At 47.5% G+C, this 22,518-nt stretch overlaps 2 protein-coding genes across 2 annotated transcripts in view; one reads left to right on the top strand and one right to left on the bottom strand.

Annotated features, from left to right (window-relative positions):
• Positions 1–4,224, bottom strand: part of LOC129707567 (uncharacterized) — a 58,548-nt gene extending 54,324 nt beyond the window's left edge. The window contains exon 1 of the mRNA XM_055652714.1: positions 4,126–4,224. Coding sequence (XP_055508689.1) covers positions 4,126–4,224 — 99 coding nt within the window. The remainder of the gene's footprint in view (positions 1–4,125) is intronic.
• A 5,361-nt stretch (positions 4,225–9,585) lies between these two features.
• The window catches only part of LOC129707517 (sodium/potassium-transporting ATPase subunit beta-1-interacting protein 3-like), a 67,590-nt gene continuing 54,657 nt past the window's right edge, over positions 9,586–22,518 (top strand). Inside the window, exon 1 of the mRNA XM_055652622.1 lies at positions 9,586–9,984. Coding sequence (XP_055508597.1) covers positions 9,931–9,984 — 54 coding nt within the window. The 5' untranslated portion in view covers positions 9,586–9,930. The remainder of the gene's footprint in view (positions 9,985–22,518) is intronic.

The following is a 22,518-nucleotide window of genomic DNA, read 5'->3' as shown; positions in this document are numbered from 1 at the left end:
CCCCTTCATCCCCTCTCCCCTCCCACCCTTTTTCCCCCCACTCCTCTGCCCTTCAACCCCTCTCTTTGCCCCCTCCTCTCCCACTCCTTCACTGCCTCCCCTCCCCCTTTGAACATGAACAGGCCCTTCATCCCACCATGTCTGTGCCGACCATGATAAGTTCGTAAGTGATAGGAGCAGAATTAGGCCATTCAGCCCATCGAGTCAACGCCACCATTCAATCATGGCTGATCTATCTTTCCCTCTCAACCCCATTTTCCTGCTTTCTCCTCCAAACCGGTAGTAACCAATCTCTGTTATAAAGAGGGTTTACAGTCTCTGAATTTTACAAAGAGATAGAAACGCACCCGGTACACTTGTTTTAAAATAATACTATATTCATTATGACACCTCACATCGCATGATGAAGGGTCTCGATTCAAAACGTCACCCATTCCTTCTCTCCAAGGATGCTGCCTGTCCTGTTGAGTTTAGTTTAGTTTAGAGATACAGCGCGGAAACAGGCCCTTCGGCCCACCAAGTCCGTGCTGAACCCCGCACATTAACACTATCCGATAGGGTGATTTCACAAAAGGTCACTGGAGCGTAGATCCGCACCCACGTGACCGAAAAACTCAAGTGGAGGACATGCTAGACATCCGGTACATGTTAGTGGATGGGAAAACATGCACTTTCCCACCCGTTAAAAACATAGAAAACGGCCAGGTTTTGAGCTGCAATTTATTGTGCCAGTCGGGGTGACCGTGAGGCACAGCTACCTAGATTTACAGTAAAAAAAAAAAAAAGAAACTAAGGTAAAATAACGAGGGAGCTGAAGGTGCCAATCCAGCGGAAGTGAACAGCGGACATTTGCCGTGAAGATTTAAAGGTCCAAAATATTGGGAATTATCGCGTTTGCTCGCTGAATTTCATCTAAAGTAAGGCATTGTTGACTACAATTAACCTACAAACCTGAACATCTTTGGAGTGTGGGAGGAGACCGAAGATCTCGGAGAAAACCCACGCAGGTCACGGGGAAAAAGGCACAAACTCTGAACAGGCAGCAGCCGTAGTCGGGATTGAACCCGGGCCTCTGGCGCTGTGAGGCAGCAACTCTACCGCCGCGCCACCGTGCTGAGTTACTCCAACATTTCGTGTCTATCACATAAACAAATACTAGAATGAGATGGCTAGATTGTGAGATCTGGCTGCTGAATAGTTGGCACTCGAGACATCTCATCTGCCTTCTAGCGTCGCATGTATGTGTAAATGTGTGGCAGAATTGGTATTTCCTTACATCATCGTTTCCACAACGGCCCATTCATTAATTCAGTGGAAGGCACCACCACCATCTTCTCTTTATGTTGACACAAGGAACGACACAAGCTGGGTTTACACAAACAATCTCAAAGTGTTGGAATAACTTCCTTTGGGCAAAAGGTACAGGAGTGTGAAAACGCACACCTCCAGATTCAGGGACAGTTTCTTCCCAGCTGTTATCAGGCAACTGAAACATCCTACCCCAACTACAAAGCAGTCCTGGCTACTATCTACCCCATTTGGTGACCCTCCGACTATCTTTGATTGGACTTTACTGGCTTTACCTTCCCTTATCATTTATGTCTACACTGTAAATGGCTCTGTGGAATTCTCTGCCTCAGAGGGCGGTGGAGGCCGGTTCTCTGGATGCTTTCAAGAGAGAGCTAAATAAGGCTCTTAAAGATAGGAGTCAGGGGATATGGGGAGAAGGCAGGAATGGGGTACTGATTGTGGATGATCAGCCATGATCACATTGAATGACGGTGCTGGCTTGAAGGGCCGAATGGCCTACTCCTGCACCTATTGTCTATTGTCTTTCTGCTGACTGGTTGGCACACGCCAAAAGCTTTTCACTGTACCTCAGTACACGTGACAGTAAACTAAACTGAACTAACAGTGTGGACAAGCAACATCTCTGGAGAATATGGATTGGTGACGTTTTGGGTCGGGACTCTTCTTCAGACTACGAACATCAGGAATGACAGAGGGGGAGCGGTGAGAGAGGGGCTCACGAGACCCCGATGGGTGGGAGATTGCAACCTTCATGTGGTCCGCCCTGTTTCGACGAATGCAATCAACCCGGCGTGCACAATCAAATAAGATCAAATAGAACAAGTCGTCCGACAACTTTAGGCTGTGCACAACATACACAAGAAGAAGACAGTTCTTCCCTTGTTGGTGAGAGGAGGAGAACTCCTTGCACTGGGACAGTAAAATGTAGACACCAGGAACTGCAGATACTGGTTGACAAAAGAAGACAAAAAATGCTGGAGTAACGCAACGGGTTATGCAGCATCTCTGGAGACCATGGATAGGCGATGTTTCAGATCGGGACCCTTCTCTGAAGATCTTTCCTGGTCCCAGAACACTAACGCAATTATCAAGAAAGCTCATCAGCGCCTCGACTTCCTGAGAAGATTACGGAGAGTCGGTTTGTCAAGGAGGACTCTCTCTAACTTCTACAGGTGCACTGCACGGTAGAGAGCATGCTGACCGGTTGCATCGTGGCTTGGTTCGGCAACTTGAGCGCCCAGGAGAGGAAAAGACTACAAAAAGTAGTAAACACTGCCCAGTCCATCATCGGCTCTGACCTTCCTTCCATCGAGGGGATTTATCGCAGTCGCTGCCTCAAAAAGGCTGGCAGTATCATCAAAGACCCACACCATCCTGGCCACACACTCATCTCCCTGCTACCTTCAGGTAGAAGGTACAGGAGCCTGAAGACTGCAACAACCAGGTTCAGGAATAGCTACTTCCCCGCAGCCATCAGGCTATTAAACCTAGCTCGGACAAAACTTTGATTATTAATAACTCATTATCTGTTATTTGCACTTGATCAGTTTATTTATTCATGTGTGTATATATTTATATTACGGTATATGGACACACTGATCTGGTCTGTAGTCAATGCCTACTATGTTCTGTTGTGCTGAAACAAAGCAAGAATTTCATTGTCCTATACAGGGACACATGACAAAAAGCTCATTTGACCACTTGACTTGGGTCCGGCAGCATTTCTGGAGAGAAAGAATGGGTGATGTTTTGGGTCACAAGTTTACAAGTTATAGGAGTAGAATTAGGCCATTCGGCCCATCCTGTCTACTCCACCATTCAATCTTGGCTGATCTCTGCCTCCTAATCCCATTTTCCTGCCTTCTCCCCATAACCCTCGACACCCGTTCTAATCAAGAATTTGTTTAACTCTGCCTTAAAAAATATCCACTGACTAGACCTCCACAGGGCTCTGTGGCAATGAGTTCCACAGATTCACCACCCTCTGACTAAAGAAGTTCCCCCTCTTTTCTAAAAGAGCGCCTTTTAATTCTGAGGCCGTGACCTCTGGTCCTAGACTCTCCCACCAGTGGAAACATCCTCTCCACATCCATCTTATCTAAGCCTTTTATTTTTCTAGCTTCAATGAATCCCTTCTTCAGACAGAGAGTCAGGGGAAAGGGAAACGAGAGATATAGATGGTGATGCAGAGAGATGTAGAACAAATGATGAAAGATATGCAAAGCAGTAATGATGGTAAAGGAAATGAGCAATTATTAGCTGTCAGCAAACCTAGTGACTATTCATCTTGCATACAGACACAAAGTGCTGGAGTAACCCAGTGGGTCAGGCAGCAGCTGTGGAGAAAAATATGTGTGATGTTTCGGGTCGGGACCCTTCTTCAGACCTGTCCATGTCCTTCAGAGCTACAGCCTGACCTGCTGAGTAACTCCAACGCTTTCTGTCTTTGCTAGGCTTATGCTATGCTTGCCTTCAATGAATGATATTTGATAATCACATGTGACATGTTAAAAAAAAAATTCATAACAGGTGTAATAGCATCAAAAAACCCCATCATGTGTAGGAGGGAACTGCAGATGCTGGTTTACACCGAAGGTGGGGACAAAAGGCTGTAGTAACTCAGCGGGTCGGACACCATCTCCGGAGAGAAGGAATAGGCGACGTTTTGGGTCGAAACCCTTCAGCATTGCCCGTGGGTTGGGAAGTTATTTTTGAAACCCGTGACCCTGGTGTGATGTGACATTCACCCCCCCCCCCCATTGCCCACCAGAAAGGGGGGCGCGGGCAGGAAAAGTGTTACCCTATTGGACAGACTGTGCAGTAGTCGATGCTCCAGCTCCCATCCACCTCCCGTTTGTCTCCAGAGTTTTCACGGCTGTGTGAGCTGTCAGCCTGGATCAGGCCGCCACACATAAATAAGTCCATATGAATTAGTGTCCCATGAAATATGTAAGGCCTCTATGTAATGTTGCTGACTTGCGGAGTGGATGGTGCACTCGGATGAGTAAAGTCTGATGAGCAAGTGGAAAATGCCTGAAAAGATAGCTCTGTCCTTGATGCTGGTCCATGAGGTGGACGGGGGGGGGGGGGGGGGGGGGGGGGGGGGGGGGGGGACCTGGCGTGGTGGGGAGGGGGCCAGAACAATGGGGAGACCCCGGGGTGTGGAGGTGGGGTCTTGGAGGGGGAAGGGGGAAGGGACACCTGCCACATGGGACCAGAGGCTATTGATAGGACTATTCGGTACCTTAGTAACTTCATCGGAGCTAACACATGGTGAAACGTGCAAACTGCCCACGCTCAACAAAGCCTTTCACTGCATCCATGTAACCTGGGTACCGGTGGCAATGAAGTACCGTTCATTCATTCATTTCAACAATCATCCTTGCGTCTAAATTGGCCGTTGGAAATGATCCCGGGGCTTTAAGTTGCAAAAATAGAACGGGAGAAATCCTCGGCTTCTTACTGTTGTACTATCATATTGTTGCCCGTGAGTTGCCCTTTATCGGGCGACTATTTGCATACCTTGGCAAAGAATTCCACTGTGACTTGCCACATGCCGCAATAAGGCATTCATATTCATAGTGCGTATCCATTGGGAACAAAATGGCTGTCCTGTCTATGTGGAGTTTGTCCGTTCTCCCTGCGACCACATGGGTTTTCTCCGAGTGCTCCGGTTTCCTTCCGCATCCAAAAGAGGTGCGGGTTTGTAGGTGGATTGGATTCTCTGTAATTTGTCCCCTTTTGCTTAGGGAGTGGATCAGAAAGAGAGATCAGAAACATGTTCCCGATGTTGGGGGAGTCCAGAACCAGGGGCCACAGTTTAAGAATAAGGGGCAAGCCATTTAGAACGGAGACGAGGAAACACTTTTTCTCACAGAGAGTTGTGAGTCTGTGGAATTCTCTGCCTCAGAGGGCGGTGGATGCCGGTTCTCTGGATGCTTTCAAGAGAGAGCTAGATAGGGCTCTTAAAGATAACTGTCACAGTCTGCCCTCTCCTCATTCTCATCCACTTCACCTCCCAATACTTTTCCACCGGTCCCTCCTTCTCCGCACCTGCCTGCCACTCCTCTCTCATCAGCCCAACTCTCCTCACCTGTTGCACTCAGTTGCCTCTGATCACCTATCAACCCGGTATATAGACTCTCCTCACCGTTCACACAGTGCCAGATTGTTCTCAGCATTCATGCAAGACTCTCCAGCGATTTCCCGACTGACTACACGGATTCGAACCTGCCTGCCCCTGACCATTCCGTCCTGTCGTCTTCCCGGATATCACCTCGGCCTTCTGTCCCTGACCACGGCCTACGTCCCGTCCCGTACCTCCTGGTTTCTGTCTGCCTCTCTCCTGGGCTGTTTGGTGTATCCCTGCAACGGCTCCTCGATTTCCTTCCTGGCTTCGACTCTCCTTTCGTCTGTCCCTCGCTGGTTTGTTTGCATCGTGTGTTGGATCTCCTGGTTACCGGACCTTCCGCTACCCCGACTACGTCTCCTGCCTGCCCCTCTTCGGAACCCTCACTCAATCCTGAGCCTCTGTGTGAGTACGGTGTACCCATTCCTGTGTTACTACTCTGTGTTACAGTATCATAATAAAGTTCATTACCAACTAACCTGCCTGATTCTGCGCTGCTATTGGGTCCAAGCTATACCCATTTACAATAGCGGAGTCAGGGGATATGGGGAGAAGGCAGGAACGGGATACTGATTGTGGATGATCAGCCATGATCACATTGAATGACGGTGCTGGCTCAAAGGGCCGAATGGCCTACTCCTGCACCTATTGTCTATTGTTATGGATATGTTTGTTTGGGTAGATTGACAGATTCTTGCTTAGTACGGGGTGTAGGCGGTTATGGGGAGAAGGCAGGAGAATGGGGTTGAGAGGGGATAGATAGATCAGCCATGATTGAATGGCGGAGTAGACTCGAACGGTAGGCGGCACGACTCTCGTCAGCAGTGCGCTCTGCAGCCCGTCTGCGTTTTTATTATTTTTTGTCTATGTTTCTGTGTAGTTTTTGTTATTTTTTGTTGAGGGTGTGTGTGTGGGGGGGTGGGGGTAACTTTTAATCTCTCCCTGCACGGGAGACCCGACCTTTTCTTTGTCGGGTCTCCGTTGTCGTTGGGGCTGCAACGAGGAGCGGCCTCCAACAGGAGAAGACCGGGGGCTCTGGTGCCGACGACTCACCTCACCGTCGCGGAGCTGGCCGAGTCCAGAGCGGGTGGAGCGGTGGTGGAGCGCTGCTGCTGCTGCGGCCCGACCTCCGGAGAATCGGAGGCTGCAACTGCGGGTCTGCGGACGGCGGCACCGGGAGCCCGCGGGTCCCTGGAGGGAGACCGCTTTTCAGGGCTCCCGCAACGGTGACTTCTCCCACCCGAGTTGCGGGGTTGAAGAGCAACTGGAGCGGGGCCTGACATCACCGCCCCGCGCGGCTTGGAATGGCCGTGGGACTCTGCGAGCGCACGCCGGGGTCTCTAACACCAAGACCCGGTGTGCGACCTCGCACCACCCGGCGTGGCTTTAATGGCCGCGGGACAATTGCCATCGCCAGCCGGGGGCTTTGACTTTGACTCTGACATCGGTGGGGGGGGGGGGGAGTGCAGTGGGGAGATAAGTTTTTTTGGCCTTCCATCACAGCGATGTGAGGGATGTTTATGTAAATTATGTTGTGTCTTGGGTCTCTTTGTTTGTAATGTATGGCTGCAGAAACGTCATTTCGTTTGGACCTCAAGGGGTCCAAATGACAAATAAATTGAATCTAATCGAAAAAATGGGCTGAATGGCCTAATTCTGCTCCCAGGAGAGATTTTGAAGTTATGAGTTTAGTAAAACTTTGTTTATGTTTAAAAAAAACAGTTCAGCCGAGGAACGAACACCACCAGGGGGCATGTGGGGTGGAAAACAAAGTCGCCTCGTTTCATTTCCATCAGAAGTCTATTTATTAGTGAAATAGGCGCAGAGACTCCGAGAGAGTGGGTCAGTGCAAACATGCACTCACACAAGCTTGGAGACGCGGTAGAACCGCCCAGCTCTCGCCAGCTCGGCCGCGTCAAACATTCAATGTGTAGGAAGGAACTGCAGATGCCGGTTTAACCCGAATATTATTCAGACACAAAAAGCTGGAGGTGGACACACAGAGCTGGGAGTGCATTTAAGGTTTAAGTGCCTGTAACCTCGGCTTACTGCAGTTGCGTTGGCAACCATTGTAAGCGGACAGAAAGGCTGGCCTCCTCACCGCAACAGTAAGTTCCACTTAGACAAAAATGCTGGAGAAACTCAGCGGGTGCAGCAGCATCTATGGAGCCAAGGAAATGGGCAACGTTTGGGGCCGAAACCCGAAGGAAATAGACAACGTTTCGGGTCGAAACCCGAAGGGTTTCGGCCCGAAACGTTGCCTATTTCCTTCGCTCCATAGATGCTGCTGCACCCGCTGAGTTTCTCCAGCATTTTTTATCCACCTTAGATTTTCCAGCATCTGCAGTTCGTTTCTTAAACAGTAAGTTCCACTTGCACAGTGTCCCAAAGCGCACAAAAACTTCCCAAAGTGAAACAAGTCAACCACTCGTTTGCACATTTTTGGAGGCATAACGTTTTTTTTCTTAAATGGCACCTAGATCTATAGCAAGAAGACAATTGTAAAGTAGGAATGCAAAACCTGTCTTCGCCAGTTGAACCTATTAAATATTAAAAACACACAAGGAACTGCGGATTTAAAGTGACCCTCGTACTTATTAGTCGAACGCACCCATGTCTTTTTCTGAAGGACTTTTGAAATGATTTAGAGGGAAAGAGGGGGAGGAGAGGGGAGGGGGAAGGGGGGAAATCGACTTTATATGTAGCATTTCAGCATTCAAACAAAAGCATTTCAGCAAAAAGCTCCGGACCATTAACCCCCAAAACCCCTGTGTGGATCTCACTCGCCTTCACTTTGCCCACAGCGGTGGCGGCAAAACTGGACAGTCTGAAGATTATTTACGGATGTATTTAAAGAAAAAAAAAAAATGGGGGGGGGGGGGGGGGGGGGGGGGGGAAAAGAGGGTGCGACTCAGGGTGGGGGGGGGGGGGGGGGGGGGAGAGAGGGGGAAAAGAGAGAGGGGGGAGAGAGGCAGACGGAGAGAAGGGGAGAGAGAGAGAGGGGGAAGAGAGAGAGAGGGGGGACAAGAGAGAGGGGGAGAGAGAGAGGAGAGAGGGGGGGGGAGAGAGAGACAGGGGGGGGAGAGGGGGGGGGGACAGAGAGAGAGAGAGAGGGGGGAGAGGAGAGAGAGAGGGTGGAGAGGAAGAGAGGTGAGTTAGGGGGGAGAGAGAGGGGAGAGAGAGAGAGAGAAGAGAGGGACAGAGGGAGAGGGAGAGATAGAGACAGAGACTCTACTTAACGTTTTTCCTTCCATTCTTTATTATGTAAAATAATATGTGTGTTATGATTGTGTTTATAGGTTTGTTTGTTTGTCTTTTTGCACAAAAGTCCGCGAGCATTGCCACTTTCATTTCACTGCACATCTCGTATGTGTATGTGACAAATAAACTTGACTTGACGAGAGACACAGAGAGACAGACAGAGAGAGAATCCAATGGAGATTTTAAACTGGGTTCGAATATGATGTGTTTGGGGGGGAAAAAAAAGATACTTTGGCAAACAAATAATTAAAAGTTGATATAAAAATAAAACCAATCACTGAAAATCTTCCCAATATAAGGGGTGTGTGAGTGTAAGTAAGCAACTGTTTCTTTCCAAAATTGGTTATTGACAAGAGAGAGAGAGAGAGAGAGAGGGACTATCTAAAAAATATATTTTAAACTGAGTTTGTGATAAAATGATATTTTTGTGAAAAAATGATATTTTAGAAAAAAAATTCAGTTATTTTTTTTTTAAACCAAATTCTTTCAAGGTTGCCCAGTGTAAACGCAGGTGTCTGGGTGTAAGCACCCCTTGTTTCCAAATAGGTTACTGGTTGGAGAGAGGCGCTATATATATATACAAAAAGATTTTAAACTTTTGTTGAAAAATTATATTTTAGAACAAAATATTAGTTTATTTTTAAACCAAATCCCTTGAAAGCGGCTCAATGTAACAGGGTGTAGATTGTCGCTTATTTCCCCGAATAAGCCATTGTTGTTTTGTTCAATGCATCCGTTAGTGAAACCCTCTCCCCTCCCCCTCTTCCTTCCCCTCCCCCCCCCTTCCCTCCCTCCCCCCCCCTCCCCTCCCCTCCACCTCTCTCTTCTCCTTTCCCTTCCCCTAAATCCTCCCCCCCCCTTCTCTCCCCTCTCTCTCCCCTCCCTCTCTCAATCCACTCCCTTCCTCCCTCTCTCCTCTTACCCCTCCCACCCCTCTCTCTCCCCTCCCTCACACACACACACACTCGCTCCGTCAGCCAGCTCAGAAGTTTCACTCAGTGGCTGGGAGCAGCGCTCTGTCTGTTACTCCCCGTTCCCCGTTCACCATCTCCGGCAGGGAAAAGGGTTTACAACGCGGACACTCGAGGCGTGTAACTGTCGCCTTGTATCCGCTATGGGTCTGGACGGATGCAACTGACCAGTGACCTGTGTATGTGTGAGTGAGTGAGAGAAAGAGAGAGATTCCTCTTGTTACACAGACACCCACCCCTCTCTCAGTGAGTCTGACAATGGGTTGTTGTACCGGCCGCTGTTCCTTCATCTTACTCTGCATTCTTCAGCTGGTGAGTATAAAAACACCCATTTAAAACACATTTATTATGTATTGGAGCCATTACAATCTGCGCTGGTGTGTTGGGAGTGTGGGCGGTTTGATTATTGATTAGGAACTTCAGGGCAATCTAACTCGTGATTAACCTTTTGTGAACACAACTCAGAATATTGTTGTCCGTCGCATTGGTGCTATTGGTGGAAGACAGCAAATGTACATCGCCAGTGGGTGTGAAATTCCCCTGCAATCTCTCTCTCTCTCTAATTCCCCGGGTGTGGGAACGTCCGGCGGTTTGTAAATTCGCCTTGCCGTGTATCTTTTGGCGGGTTGTGGAGAATGTTATTGGCGTCAGCTGTCTCCCGCCGGTGAGGTTTGTCTTTGTTCCAATTAACAGGGTGACAGAGAGAGAGAGAGAGATCCCTATTCAGCCACAATGATCAGTTGGCTCCACAGATCAGACAGATTAGTTCAGTGACAGAGCGCTCCCCTCCCAGTTAAATGACAATGATTTTTCCTTGTTACAGATTACAGCCACACCTCTATCCCACACAGTGTAGGAAAAACGAAGCGTTTGTCATTTAAGGCAGTAACTTGTGAACATTTGGCATCGCCTGTTTAGACGCCCCTGTACAAAATCATGAGAGGAATAGATTGGGAAATACACAGTCTCTTGCCCAGAGTAGGGAAGCAAAGGGCAGGGTCGAGGGGGAGATTTAATAGGAATCTGAAGGGTACCATTTTCACACAAAGAGTGGTGGGTGTATGGAACGAGCTGCCAGAGGAGATAGTTGAGGCTGGGACCATCGCAACATTTAAGAAACATTTAGATAGGTACATGGATAGGACAGGTTTACAGGGATATAGACCAAACACAGGCAGGTGGGACATGTTGGCCAGTTTCCACGCAGTATCACTCTTGCAACAAGGCAAGCTAGGCAAATCTGGTAGTTTTGTCAATACATGGTCATATGTAATCGGAGCAGAATTAGGCCATTCGGCCCATCGAGTCTACTCTGCCGTTCAATCATGGCTGATCTGTCATTCCCTCTCAACCTCATTCTCCTGCCTTCTCCCCATATCCCCTGACACCTGCACTAATCAAGAATCTGTCAATCTCCGCCTTAAAAATATCCATAGACTTGTGGCCTCCACACCCGTGTGTGACAAAGAATTCTACAGATTCACCACCCTCTGACTAAGGAAATTCCTCCTCGTCTCCTTTCTAAAGGGGCGTCCCTTTATTCTGAGGCTGTGCATGCCCTCTGGTCCCCGACTCTCCCACTAGTGGAGGCATCCTCTCCACATCCACTCTTATCAAGGCCTTTTTGTTTTGCCTCTTGCTTGCACTTTCAACGTTGGGAGAGTATTGACATTTATTCACATAATAACCCAGTGCAAATTCTCAACCTAAAACACTGAGCTTTGCATTTATCTTTAACTCCAAATCCTGCCATCAAGTGGATTAGTTCAGGTCTATCCAACCAATGGGCGGCACGGTGGCGCAGCGGTAGAGTTGCTGCCTCACAGCGCCAGAGACCCGGGTTCGATCCTGACTACAGGTGCTGTCCATACGGAGTTTGTACGTTTTCCCCATGACCTGCGTGGGTTTTCTCCGGGCGTTCCGGTTTCCTCCCACATCCCAAAGACGTCCAGGTTTGTTGGTTAATTGGCTTGTGTAAAATCGTAAATTGTCCTCGGTGTGTGTAGGATAGTATGATGTGTGGGGGTCGCTGGTCGGTGTGGACCCGGTGGGCCGAAGGGCCTGTTTCCGCGCTGTATCTCTAAACCAAAATGCTGGAGTAACTCAGCGGGTTGGGCAGCATCTCTGGAGAAAAAGGAATAGGTGACGTTTCCACGCTGTATCTCACACCTAAACTAAAGTAAATTGAAATTCCAGTCTTCTGGAGAACGCATGTTTTATTATCGGTGCTCACAACTGAAGGGCCAGCAGTATTCTGTTGATCATTATGGTCTGTTGAATATTTATTGTTGAAAAGAATTCGAACATAGAGCAGTCCAGCACAGGAACATGATCTCCAGCCCACTAGTGGCGAACAATGATACCACAAGAAATTAATCTCCACTGCCTGCATGTGATCCATATCGCCTCCATTCCCTGCATTTCCATGTGCCTGTCTAACAACCTCTAAACACCAGTATCTCATCTAGCACCACTGCCAGCCACGGCATTATGTTCCACACAACCACCACCCTGCAATGGATATTTCTCAGGCAGAAATCGATGGATTCTTAATCAGTACGGGTGTCAGAGGTTATGGGGAGAAGGCAGGAGAATGGGGTTAGGAGGGAGAGGTAGATCAGCCATGATTGAATGGTGGAATAGACTTGATGGGCCGAATGGCCTAATTCTGTTCCCATCACTTCTCACCTTATGACCCTCTGTATAAAACAAAAATTGCCCTGCACATATCCCTTAAACGTTGCCCCTCTCTCCTTGAAGCTGTGCCCTGTGGTCTTTGACATTTATACATCTTATAATTTCTGTCCCCTCAACCTCCAGCGTTCTAGAGGAAACCGTAGACAATAGACAATAACAATGGGTGCAGGAGTAGGCCATTCGGCCCTTTGAGCCAGCACCGCCATTCAATGTCATATTTTTGGGTTTCGGCCCGAAACGTTGCCTATTTCCTTCGCTCCATAGATGCTGCTGCACCCGCTGAGTTTCTCCAGCACTTTTGTCTACCTTCGATTTTCCAGCATCTGCAGTTCCTTCTTATAGACAGATGGGGGGTCAGGGCCGCACACACGTTAGTGAGAGGATGGTTCAGTTGCCAGATAACAGATGGGAATTGTTTGTCCCTGAATCTGGAGGTGTGCGTTTTCACACTTCTCTGCCCCTTGCCTGATGGGAGAGGGGAGAAGAGGGAGTGGCCGGGGGTGAGACTGGTCCTTGATGATGCTGCTGGCCTTGCCGTGTAGACTGAGTCAATAGAAGGGAGGTTGGTTTGTGTGATGGTCTGGGCTGCGTCCACTGCAATATAACACAATAGTTCCGCAGGCAGTGTCCACATTTTATTGTGTTTGAAATCCTCAAGAGAAAACAAAGTTTCATTGTTTAACATTTATCACCGTATTTGTCTGTCTATAATAATCATAGCATATAAAGTATTAACTGTGGGTTTATCCATATTAGCTGACTAGAGATTTTAATCATTTTAATCTTACACTTGCTTTTGTTTAATTGGGATCAAATCATTCAATTCTACTACAATTATCCTGGAGGATTTATGTTTCAAACAGTGACTTATTGACAAAGGTTGAAAGTTTATTTTAAAGGTTGAGCCTAGAGGAAGATATCGAGTGTAGACTATAGCTCTCAGCATCGTAGTGCATCAGTTCCACAGGCTGGTGGCCATATGGAATGAGCTGCCATAGGAATTGGGGGAGGCAGGTACCATTGCCATGTTGAAAAGACATTTATTTGGCAAGTGGCTGGATGGGAAATGCCCAACGCATATTGTCGAAAAAACACCTCATTTTTCCTTGGGGAGCTTATAAAATCCGGGAGTGGTGGCTCGCCTGCAGTCCGTATGTTTTTACTTTTTTGTGTTTGGGGGGGGGGGGGGGAATTGGGGCTTGCTGTCTCTCCCTTTGGGGGAATGCAACTTTTTTGCCGTATCCCCCTTCTCTGCCTCCGTCTGCGCTGAGGCCTAATTGGCGGAGCTGGCGACCTCGAGACTCCGGAGGCAGAGCCAGTCAGGACTCGCCCTGGGCTCGCTCCCGTGAGGGTGGTCCGGCTCGGGGCTGGAACGGCGCTCCCGTGAGGGGCTGTGACGCTCCCGTGAGGGCGGCCTGGCGCGGGGCGGAGACTCTCCCGTGAGGGGCTGTGGCGCTCCCGTCGGAGCGGCCCAGCTCGAGGGAGGAACGGCGCTCACGTGAGGGCGATCCGGCTCGGGGCTGGAACGGTGCTCCGGTGGCTGGGACAGCGTTCTGGCGGCGGTGACCTGAGTCTGGTGTTCAGCCGCGGGCCAACGGCTGCGTCCGCTGAACTGGAGGTGCGGCAGCTTCGACCACCCCGGGCCGCGGTGTTTGAGCCGGCCCGTTCGCGGAGCTTGGTGAGCCGCGGGACTGTTTGTACCATCGCCCGGCGGGGAATCGCCTCAGCGCAGGGGGAGAAGAGGAGGGAAGAGACTGCAGTCCTAAGATTTTTGCCTCCACCACAGTGAGGAGGTGCTTGGTTGACTCACTGTGGTGGATGTTAATTTGTGTTTAGTGTCTATTATTGTATCATTGTATGTATGACTGTAGGCACGAAATTTCGTTCAGACCGTAAGGTCTGAATGACAATAAAGGTAATTCTATTCTATTCTATTCTACAACGTAGCAGTATGAATATTAATTTCTCTAACAACAGTTAACCCTTGCTCTCCCTCTCTCTCTGTCCCTCCCCCACCCTAGTTCACCGACTAGTTTCACCGTCCTTCTGATTAATTTTACTGATTGTATGCCTCGTTGTCACCTTCCCCTCCGCTAACAATAAACCATTGTACATTTCCTAGGTAGACAAAAATGCTGGAGAAACTCAGCGGGTGAGGCAGCATCTATGGAGCGAAGGAATAGGTGACGTTTCAGGTTGAGACCCTTCTTCAGACTGAAGAAGTGTCTCCAACCGAAACGTCAATCTGAAGAAGGGTCTCGACCCGAAACGCCATCTACTCCTTCGCTCCACAGATGCTGCATCACCCACTGAGTTTCTCCAGCATTTTTGTCTACCTTCGATTTTTCCAGCATCTGCAGTTCCTTCTTAAACATTTTACATTTCCTTTATCATCTTCTGCTTTGATCTGTCATTTCCACACCTTACCCCTCCATAGCTCTAGACGTCCTCTCCCCTGATTCTCAGTCTGAAGAAAGGTCTCGACCCGAAACGCCACCCACTTCTCCTCTCCGGAGATGCTGAGTTACTCCAGCATTTTGTGTCTATCTTGCTTGGATCGTAAAGGTTAAGAGGGATCATAAAATCGCAAGTGATAGGGGCAGAATTAGGCCATTCGGCCCATCAAGTCTACTCTGCCATGGCTGAACCCTCTCTCCCTCCTAGCCCCATTCTCCTGCCTTCTCCCCATAAACCCTGATACAACATACTAATCGAGAAGTTTACATGCAGGAAGTGGGTTGAGTGTGGGTTGGTACTTTGGTCAGCATGAACGAGTTGGGTCAAAGGGCCCGTCTCCATGCTGTCTAACTCTGTGAATGTGTAATGTACAAGATGTTGGCAGTACAGAGGCAGTCAGTGTTCGTGGAGTTAATAATTCAGTTCAATGACCCAAGGTTAATTCTTATTTCCATTTGTGAATGAACAAGCAGTACTTTCACAAACCCAATACGTATTTAGCCACAGACATCATAAATCAGGCACATGTATTACAATGGTGATTGAAATTAGGATACATCGTACAGTGTGGAAACAGGCCCTTTAGTCCCACATGCCCACGCCGACCAACATGTCCCATCTACGCTCGTCCCACCTGCCTGCGTTTGGCCCATATCCCTCTAAACCGCTCCAATTCATGTGCCTGTCTAAACGTTTCCTAAATGTTGCTGTAGTCCCTGCCTCAACTACCTCCTCCGGCAGCTCGTTCCATGCACCCACTACCCTCTGGGTGACAATAGAAGTTGCCCCTTAGGTTCTTACTAAATCTTCCCCCCCTCACCTTAAACCCATGTCCTCTGCTTGTCAATTCTTCTACTCTGGACAAGAGACTCTATTTGTTTACCCAATCTATTCCTCTCATGATTTTGTACACCTTAAAAGGCCGCGGGACTTACCATCGCCCGCCGGGGGCTTTAACACCATGAGCCCCAGTCGCCTCGACATTGCAGTTGGACTGCTGGGCCACGGGAGAAGAACAAAGGGAAGAGATAAGACTTTAGCCTTCCATCACAGTGAGGCGGTGGTGGAGATGCAATGTGATGGGTGTTTGTATAAATTGTGTTAAGTGTGTGTCTTGGTTTTTTTTTTTGTAATGCCATGACTGTAGGCATGAAATTTCGTTCAAACCTGTCTGTTTGAATGACAATAAAAGGCATTCTATTCTATACTATACGATCGCCACTCATCCTCCTGTGTTCCAAGGAATAAAGTCCTAGTCTGCTCAACCTTTCCCTTTTCCTCAGGCCCACGAGACCTGGCACCATCCCTGTAAACCTTCTCTGTGCCCTCATTAACAACATCGTGAGGCATTGATACAAGAAATGTATCAATTTGTATGTATCCAACATTGGCACCGAGTGTTTTCTTCATATAAATTCTATTGTTATCTTTTTACTAATCTTAGATTTGGATCTGTTTTAAAAACCTTACAGCCCTGTCCCACTGTACGAGTTCATTCAAGAGTTCTCCTGAGTTTCCCCTGATTCGAACTCGGAGGTTTACGGTAATGGCCGCTCGTAGGTACTCGGAGCTCTCGTGGATATTTTTCAACATGTTGAAAAATCTTCACGAGTCTTCACGACCTTACCGCGTTTCCTGAGTACCTGCCGTTAGCGTTATGAGTCGCTAAGAAACGTCCCCGAGCTCCGACGTAACCGCTACGTACATTCTACGTGCTTACCATGAGATTTTTTTAAAAACTCGGGAGAGCTCTTGAATTTACTCGTACAGTGGGACAGGGCTTTAAGGATTGTTACACCATTGTAATAAGATTTTATTTGTTGTCTACTGTACAGATTGGGGATGATCAGCCATGATCACATTGAATGGCGATGCTGGCTCGAAGGGCCGAATGGCCTACTCCTGCGTCTATTGTCCATTGTCAAGTGTCCATTGGCTATTGTCTAATGCAATCACGTGGCTTATGATAAACAGTTGACACGCTGTAGTTAGTTTAGAGAGACATTGTGGAAACATGCCCATTGGACCAACATGTCCACGCTGACCAATGATCGACCCACACACTAGTTCTACCTTGCACCCCAGGGACAAGTTACAGATGACTGTAAACATACAAACCTGCACGTCTTTGGAATGTGGGAGGAAACTGGAGCACCCAGAGAAAACCCACGCGGTCACGGGAAAACGTACAAACTCCGTACAGTCAGCGCACGTAGTCGGGATCGAACCGCGGTCTCTGGCGCTGTGAGGTAGCAACTCCACCGCTGAGCCAACGTACTGCCCTTTTTCTGTTTTTCATTGAAGGCCTCCACTGAGAACAACAATCGCCTTATCTTGTGTTAGTGCAAACTGTTGTTTTCTACTAATGAAAGCAAACAATGTGTGCATTTGGTTTAGCAACAACACCCAACGATCTATAAATGACTGAGAGAGCAGTGATTTCACACTGCTGGTAGACAAAAATGCTGGAGAAACTCAGCGGGTGCAGCAGCATCTATGGAGCGAAGGAAATAGGCAACGTTTTTCGGGCTGAAACTCAAAGGAAATAGGCAACGTTTCGGGTTGAAACCCTTTTGGTTTCGGCCCGAAACGTTGCCTATTTCCATCGCTCCATAGATGCTGCTGCACCCGCTGAGATTCTCCAGCATTTTTGCCTACCTTCGATTTTCCAGCATCTGCAGTTCCTTCTTAAACGATTTCACAATTTGTTCAACACTGCCAGATATACAGTTCGAACACGCAACAACGTGGCATTCACGTCAACGCCTCTCTTAACCACGGGATGCCGAAACGTTACCTATTCCTTCGCTCCATAGAAACATAGAAAATAGGTGCAGGAGTAGGCCATTCGGCCCTTCGAGCCTGCACCACCATTCAATGTGATCATGGCTGATCATCCCCAATCAGTACCCCGTTCCTGCCTTCTCCCCATATCCACTGACTCCGCTATCTTTAAGAGCCCTATCGAACTCTCTCCAACTTTGAGACATTTAGACCTGGAGTGGGGCCGTACACCACCCGGCGTGGCCTTAATGGCCCTGGGACTTGCCATCGCCCGCCTGGGGCTTCAACATCGGGAGAAAAATGGTGTACAGGGGAGAGAAAATACTTTTCCTTCCATCACAGTGAGGAGGAGATTCACTGCGATGGATGTTTGTGTGAATTGAATTGTTTGTGTGTCTTGTAGGAATTGTCTTGTTTGTGTGACTGTAGAAACACAGCCTCACTGAGGTTCAAATGACATTGAATAAATATTGTATTGTATTCAAACCTCCAGGAGTTGCGGTTTCCTCCAATGATGAGCAGGTTTGTCGGTCACCCCGGCTTTTGTAAAATTCCCCCCTAGAGTGTAGGATGGGAAACTGGGCCAATGTAGAACTTGTGTACGGGCCATCGCTGGCCAACGTGGACTCGGTGGGCTGAAGGCCATTGCTTCCGCGCTGTTTACTAAAACCATAAAAAAACAAACGAGACTCAAATATTAGAGCAAATGCAAAGATGCACTTTGTCCACTGAACTGGGAAAGATTACATTATGTCGATGTAAATAAAAATAGCCTGGGAATCTGTGGACAGAAAGTAACTTAGGAAATTGCCGTGAAATCATGTTAAAGGGCCATTCATTCAGCGCAGTCTCCATTTACACAGAAACTGTGATTAATTATCTGTGAACCTTAGTCTATTGTGGTGAGCTCAGAACGTGATGTGATCTTTTGTGCTCCCTTTCAGTACTGATGCACAGCACAAGATCAGACATTGAATGAATGTTAAATATTCTGTATATTTAAATAAGCACAGTTATCCCCCTCTCTCTCGACAATTAAACAAGCTAATCACAGTGCTTTGAAATTACAATGAGTGAATATTAATGCATCTTCATGTATTATAAAGACCATTCTTTTATCTGCTTTACAATGGAGCTCTAAATGGGTTGATTGTAATGTGTTGTCTTTCTGCTGACTGGTTAGCACGCGACATAGAAACATAGACAATGGGTGCAGGAGTAGGCCATTCGGCCCTTTGAGCCAGCACCGCCATTCAATGTGATCATGGCTGATCATCCCCAATCAGTACCCCGTTCCTGCCTTCTCCCCATATCTCCTGACTCCGCTATTTTTAAGAGCCCTGTCTAGCTCTCTCTTGAAAGCATCCAGAGAACAGGCCTCCACCGCCCTCTGAGGCAGAGAATTCCACAGACTCACCACTCCCTGTGAGAAAGAGTGTTTCCTCGTCTCCGTTCTAAATGGCTTACCCCTTATTCTTCAACTGTGTGGCCCCTGGTTCTAGACTCCCCCAACATCGGGAACACGTTTCCTGCCTCTAGCGTGTCCAATCCCTTAACAATCTTATATGTTTCAATGAGATACCCTCTCATCCTTCTAAACTCCAGAGTGTACAAGCCCAGCTGCTCCATTCTCTCAGCATATGGCAGTCCCGCCATCCCAGGAATTAACCTTGTAAACCTACGCTGCCCTCCCGCAATAGCAAGAATAGGTGCAGGAGTAGGCCATTCGGCCCTTCGAACCAGCACCGCCATTCAATATGATCATGGCTGATCATCCAAAATCAGTACCCAGTTCCTGCTTTTTTTTTCTCCATATCCCTTGATTCCCTTAGCCCTAAGAGCTAAATCTAACTCTCACTTGAAAAGCTTTTCACTGTCCCTCGGTTCATGTGACAATAAACTCAACAAAATAATTTAAAACTAAACAGGGGCAGTTAGAGAAGTGAGGCAGAATTAATTTAATGCAAACGGATGGCTTGGTTTTTATTCAGACAAAGTAAATTCAAAGCTGATGAGTTTCATTGAATGTTTCAACTGGACCTTCTTTCATTTTTTAAAATTGGATTTGAGTTTTGTTGCATTTGCGATGAGAATGGCCACTAAGATTTGTGTTTTCAACAGTGCTAAATGTTTGTAACGAAACAGTGAAGAGTTTTCCCCACTGCATGAATGGGAGGAAGTTGCAGCTATTGAGTTTATACAACAGGGGAAATCTATGACATTTTTTTATTGTTCTTAGTATATCTTGGAACTTGCTAGAAAAGCCTGGCTATAAACAACACAGTGGTGCAGCGGGTAGAGCTGCTGCCTCACAGTGCCAGAGACCCGGGTGCTGTCTGTGTGGAGTTTCCACGTTCTCCCTGTGACAGCGTGGGTTTCCTCCGGGTGCTCCGGTTTCCTCCCACACCCCCAAAGACGTGCCGTTTTGTAGGTTAGTTGGCCCTCTGTAAATTTACCCGAGTGTGGGAGTGGATGAGAAAGTGGGATATTGTCGAACTAGTGTGAACGGGCGATCGATGGTCAGTGTGGACTCGGTGGGCTGAAGGGCCTGTTTCCATGCTGTATCTCTAAACTAAATCAAATAAACTAAAATAATGGAACAATGATGGAACTGTTTGAATGTATTTGGTTTAAATTCCATTTGGAATATTTTTGGAGGAGCAGGAAACCAAGAGCCAAGGTTCCTACGCATTGTGGTTCTATACTGTACGGTTTAGTGGTCTGATATTGGTTCAACAATTAAAATGCATTGTTTTGAACATTGTCAAGCTATGAATGATTTTCAGTCACCTCATCTGATTAAAACCGTAGACTATTTTTCATTATTAGTATTTTGATATAAGACACGCAGGTTTGTTGGTTACTCAGCAGGACAGGCAGCATCCCTGGAGCGAATCTCTCTCTCTGCCTGTCCCGCTGAGTTACTCCACCATTTTGTGTCTACCTTCGATTTAAACCAGCATCTGCATTTCGTGCTGCACGGAATCCTCGCTTGCCACCTGAGTGACGCATTGGGTACGCACGCTGGCGTCCCAACGTCTCACGTGTATCGCGTGGGGAAACATGGTTACATCACCGTGCATAACCACGCATCGCCGCGGGGTATTCTAATTACGTCACGTGCACCAGACGGCATGATGACGCGTGATTTGTGCGCGACATCGCGCGTGACGACACGTCGACCTATTTTACATATGAGGCGCAAATGACGGCCTAGTGGGACAGGCCCTTTAGGCTGACTTGCTTTTCCCTGGATTAATACACGTTAGAGAGATGACTGATTATGGTGTTGAGTTACAAGAGGCATCAGTGGCATGGATGTAGAAACTAGGAACTGCAGGTACTGGCTTACAAAAAAAAGACACAGAGTGTTGGAGTATCTCAGCAGGTCAGGCAGCGTCTCTGGAGAAAATCAATGGGTGACGTTCCAGGCAGGCCCCTTCTTCAGACTTCAGAAAGTTACCAGGTGGGTGAGAGGAACACAGCAGGTGTGTGGGTGGGTGACCTGGAAATGGAGATTCAATGCTCTTTTATCCTCACACTTGTTTTTCATTTTTTAAAAAAAAGTTGCACAATGGTTCAATAACTTTTCAACGAAGTTGGCGACTTTACAAGGAACAGTGAATAGAACGCAGAGAGTTTTCGTTTGTCAAAACAGTCACGCCCCACTACTCAAATTCCGGACCCCTGGTTCACCCTGTGGATCGGTCTGTTGGACACGATGCCAACAAATAGGATTGGGATTTTCCTGCAATTGGATCGTGCACGGATTATCAGTTTTATTTAGTTGCTATCGGGCTTTCTGAGCTTTCTCACAAGGTCCTGAGTCAGGCCATGGGGAAACGTTGCTACCAAATGACTTTCAATGATAAACTTCTGGACAAATGCAAGAAATCAGCTATAACATATAATACACAATAAACTGTATTACAAATACACAATAAATAAGTTATGCATTCTTATACTCATGTATTCTTATATTCTTGTATTCATACATGGGTATGATCGCACATAAAAATCAATTTTTCAGCTGTCAAAACTGCGTAAAAATACTGGTTTCCTCAGCAAAATACTGATTTTCAGGTACTAGAATACTGAAATGCTTTGACAAAACTTGGCAGCTCTGTTATAGTCGGAAAATGAGGGGAAAATTTCTCAACTGCCACAAACACTCAGACTATCTTTAATCAGAGATTACTGGACTTTATCTCGCACTAAACGTTATTCCACTTTGTCCTGTATCTGTATACAGTGGACGGCTCGATTGTAATTATGTGTAATCTTTCCGCTGACTGGTTAACATGTAACAAAAAAACCTTTCTAATAAACTAAACTAAACTACAATGTTAAATGCTCTACTCTGAATTGCACAACACATTTTTCTTGGAGGTTACACAAAAAGGCTGGAGAAACTCAGCGGGTGCAGCAGCATCTATGGAGCGAAGGAAATAGGCAACGTTTCGGGCCGAAACGTTGCCTATTTCCTTCGCTCCATAGATGCTGCTGCATCCGCTGAGTTTCTCCAGCCTTTTTGTGTAACCTTCGATTCTCCAGCATCTGCAGTTCCCTCTTAAGCACATTTTTCTTGGAGTTGTGTGAATGAAATTGTAACCTTCCTGTCTGTGTCGGCGCTTAGGGAATTCCATGGTGCAAAACAAAGCTTTATGTCTGAACCACAGCAAATTCTTCTTCTGATTGATTGACTGATACAGCAGGGAGACAGGCCCTTCAGCCCATCAAGTCCATGCCAACCGTCAAACACCCATTCAGATTAGTGCTATGTTATTCCATTTTTGCATCCACTCCCTGCACACGAGGGGCAATGAAACCCCAGCAACCCAACGTCTTTGGGATGTGGGATGAAGCTGAAGGAAACTCACAAGGTCACAGGGAGAACGTGCAAACTCC

Source organism: Leucoraja erinacea, chromosome 21, assembly GCF_028641065.1.
Source record: "Leucoraja erinacea ecotype New England chromosome 21, Leri_hhj_1, whole genome shotgun sequence".
NCBI classification, from domain to species: Eukaryota; Metazoa; Chordata; class Chondrichthyes; order Rajiformes; family Rajidae; genus Leucoraja; species Leucoraja erinaceus.
This window is presented reverse-complemented; position numbering and strand designations above follow the sequence as displayed.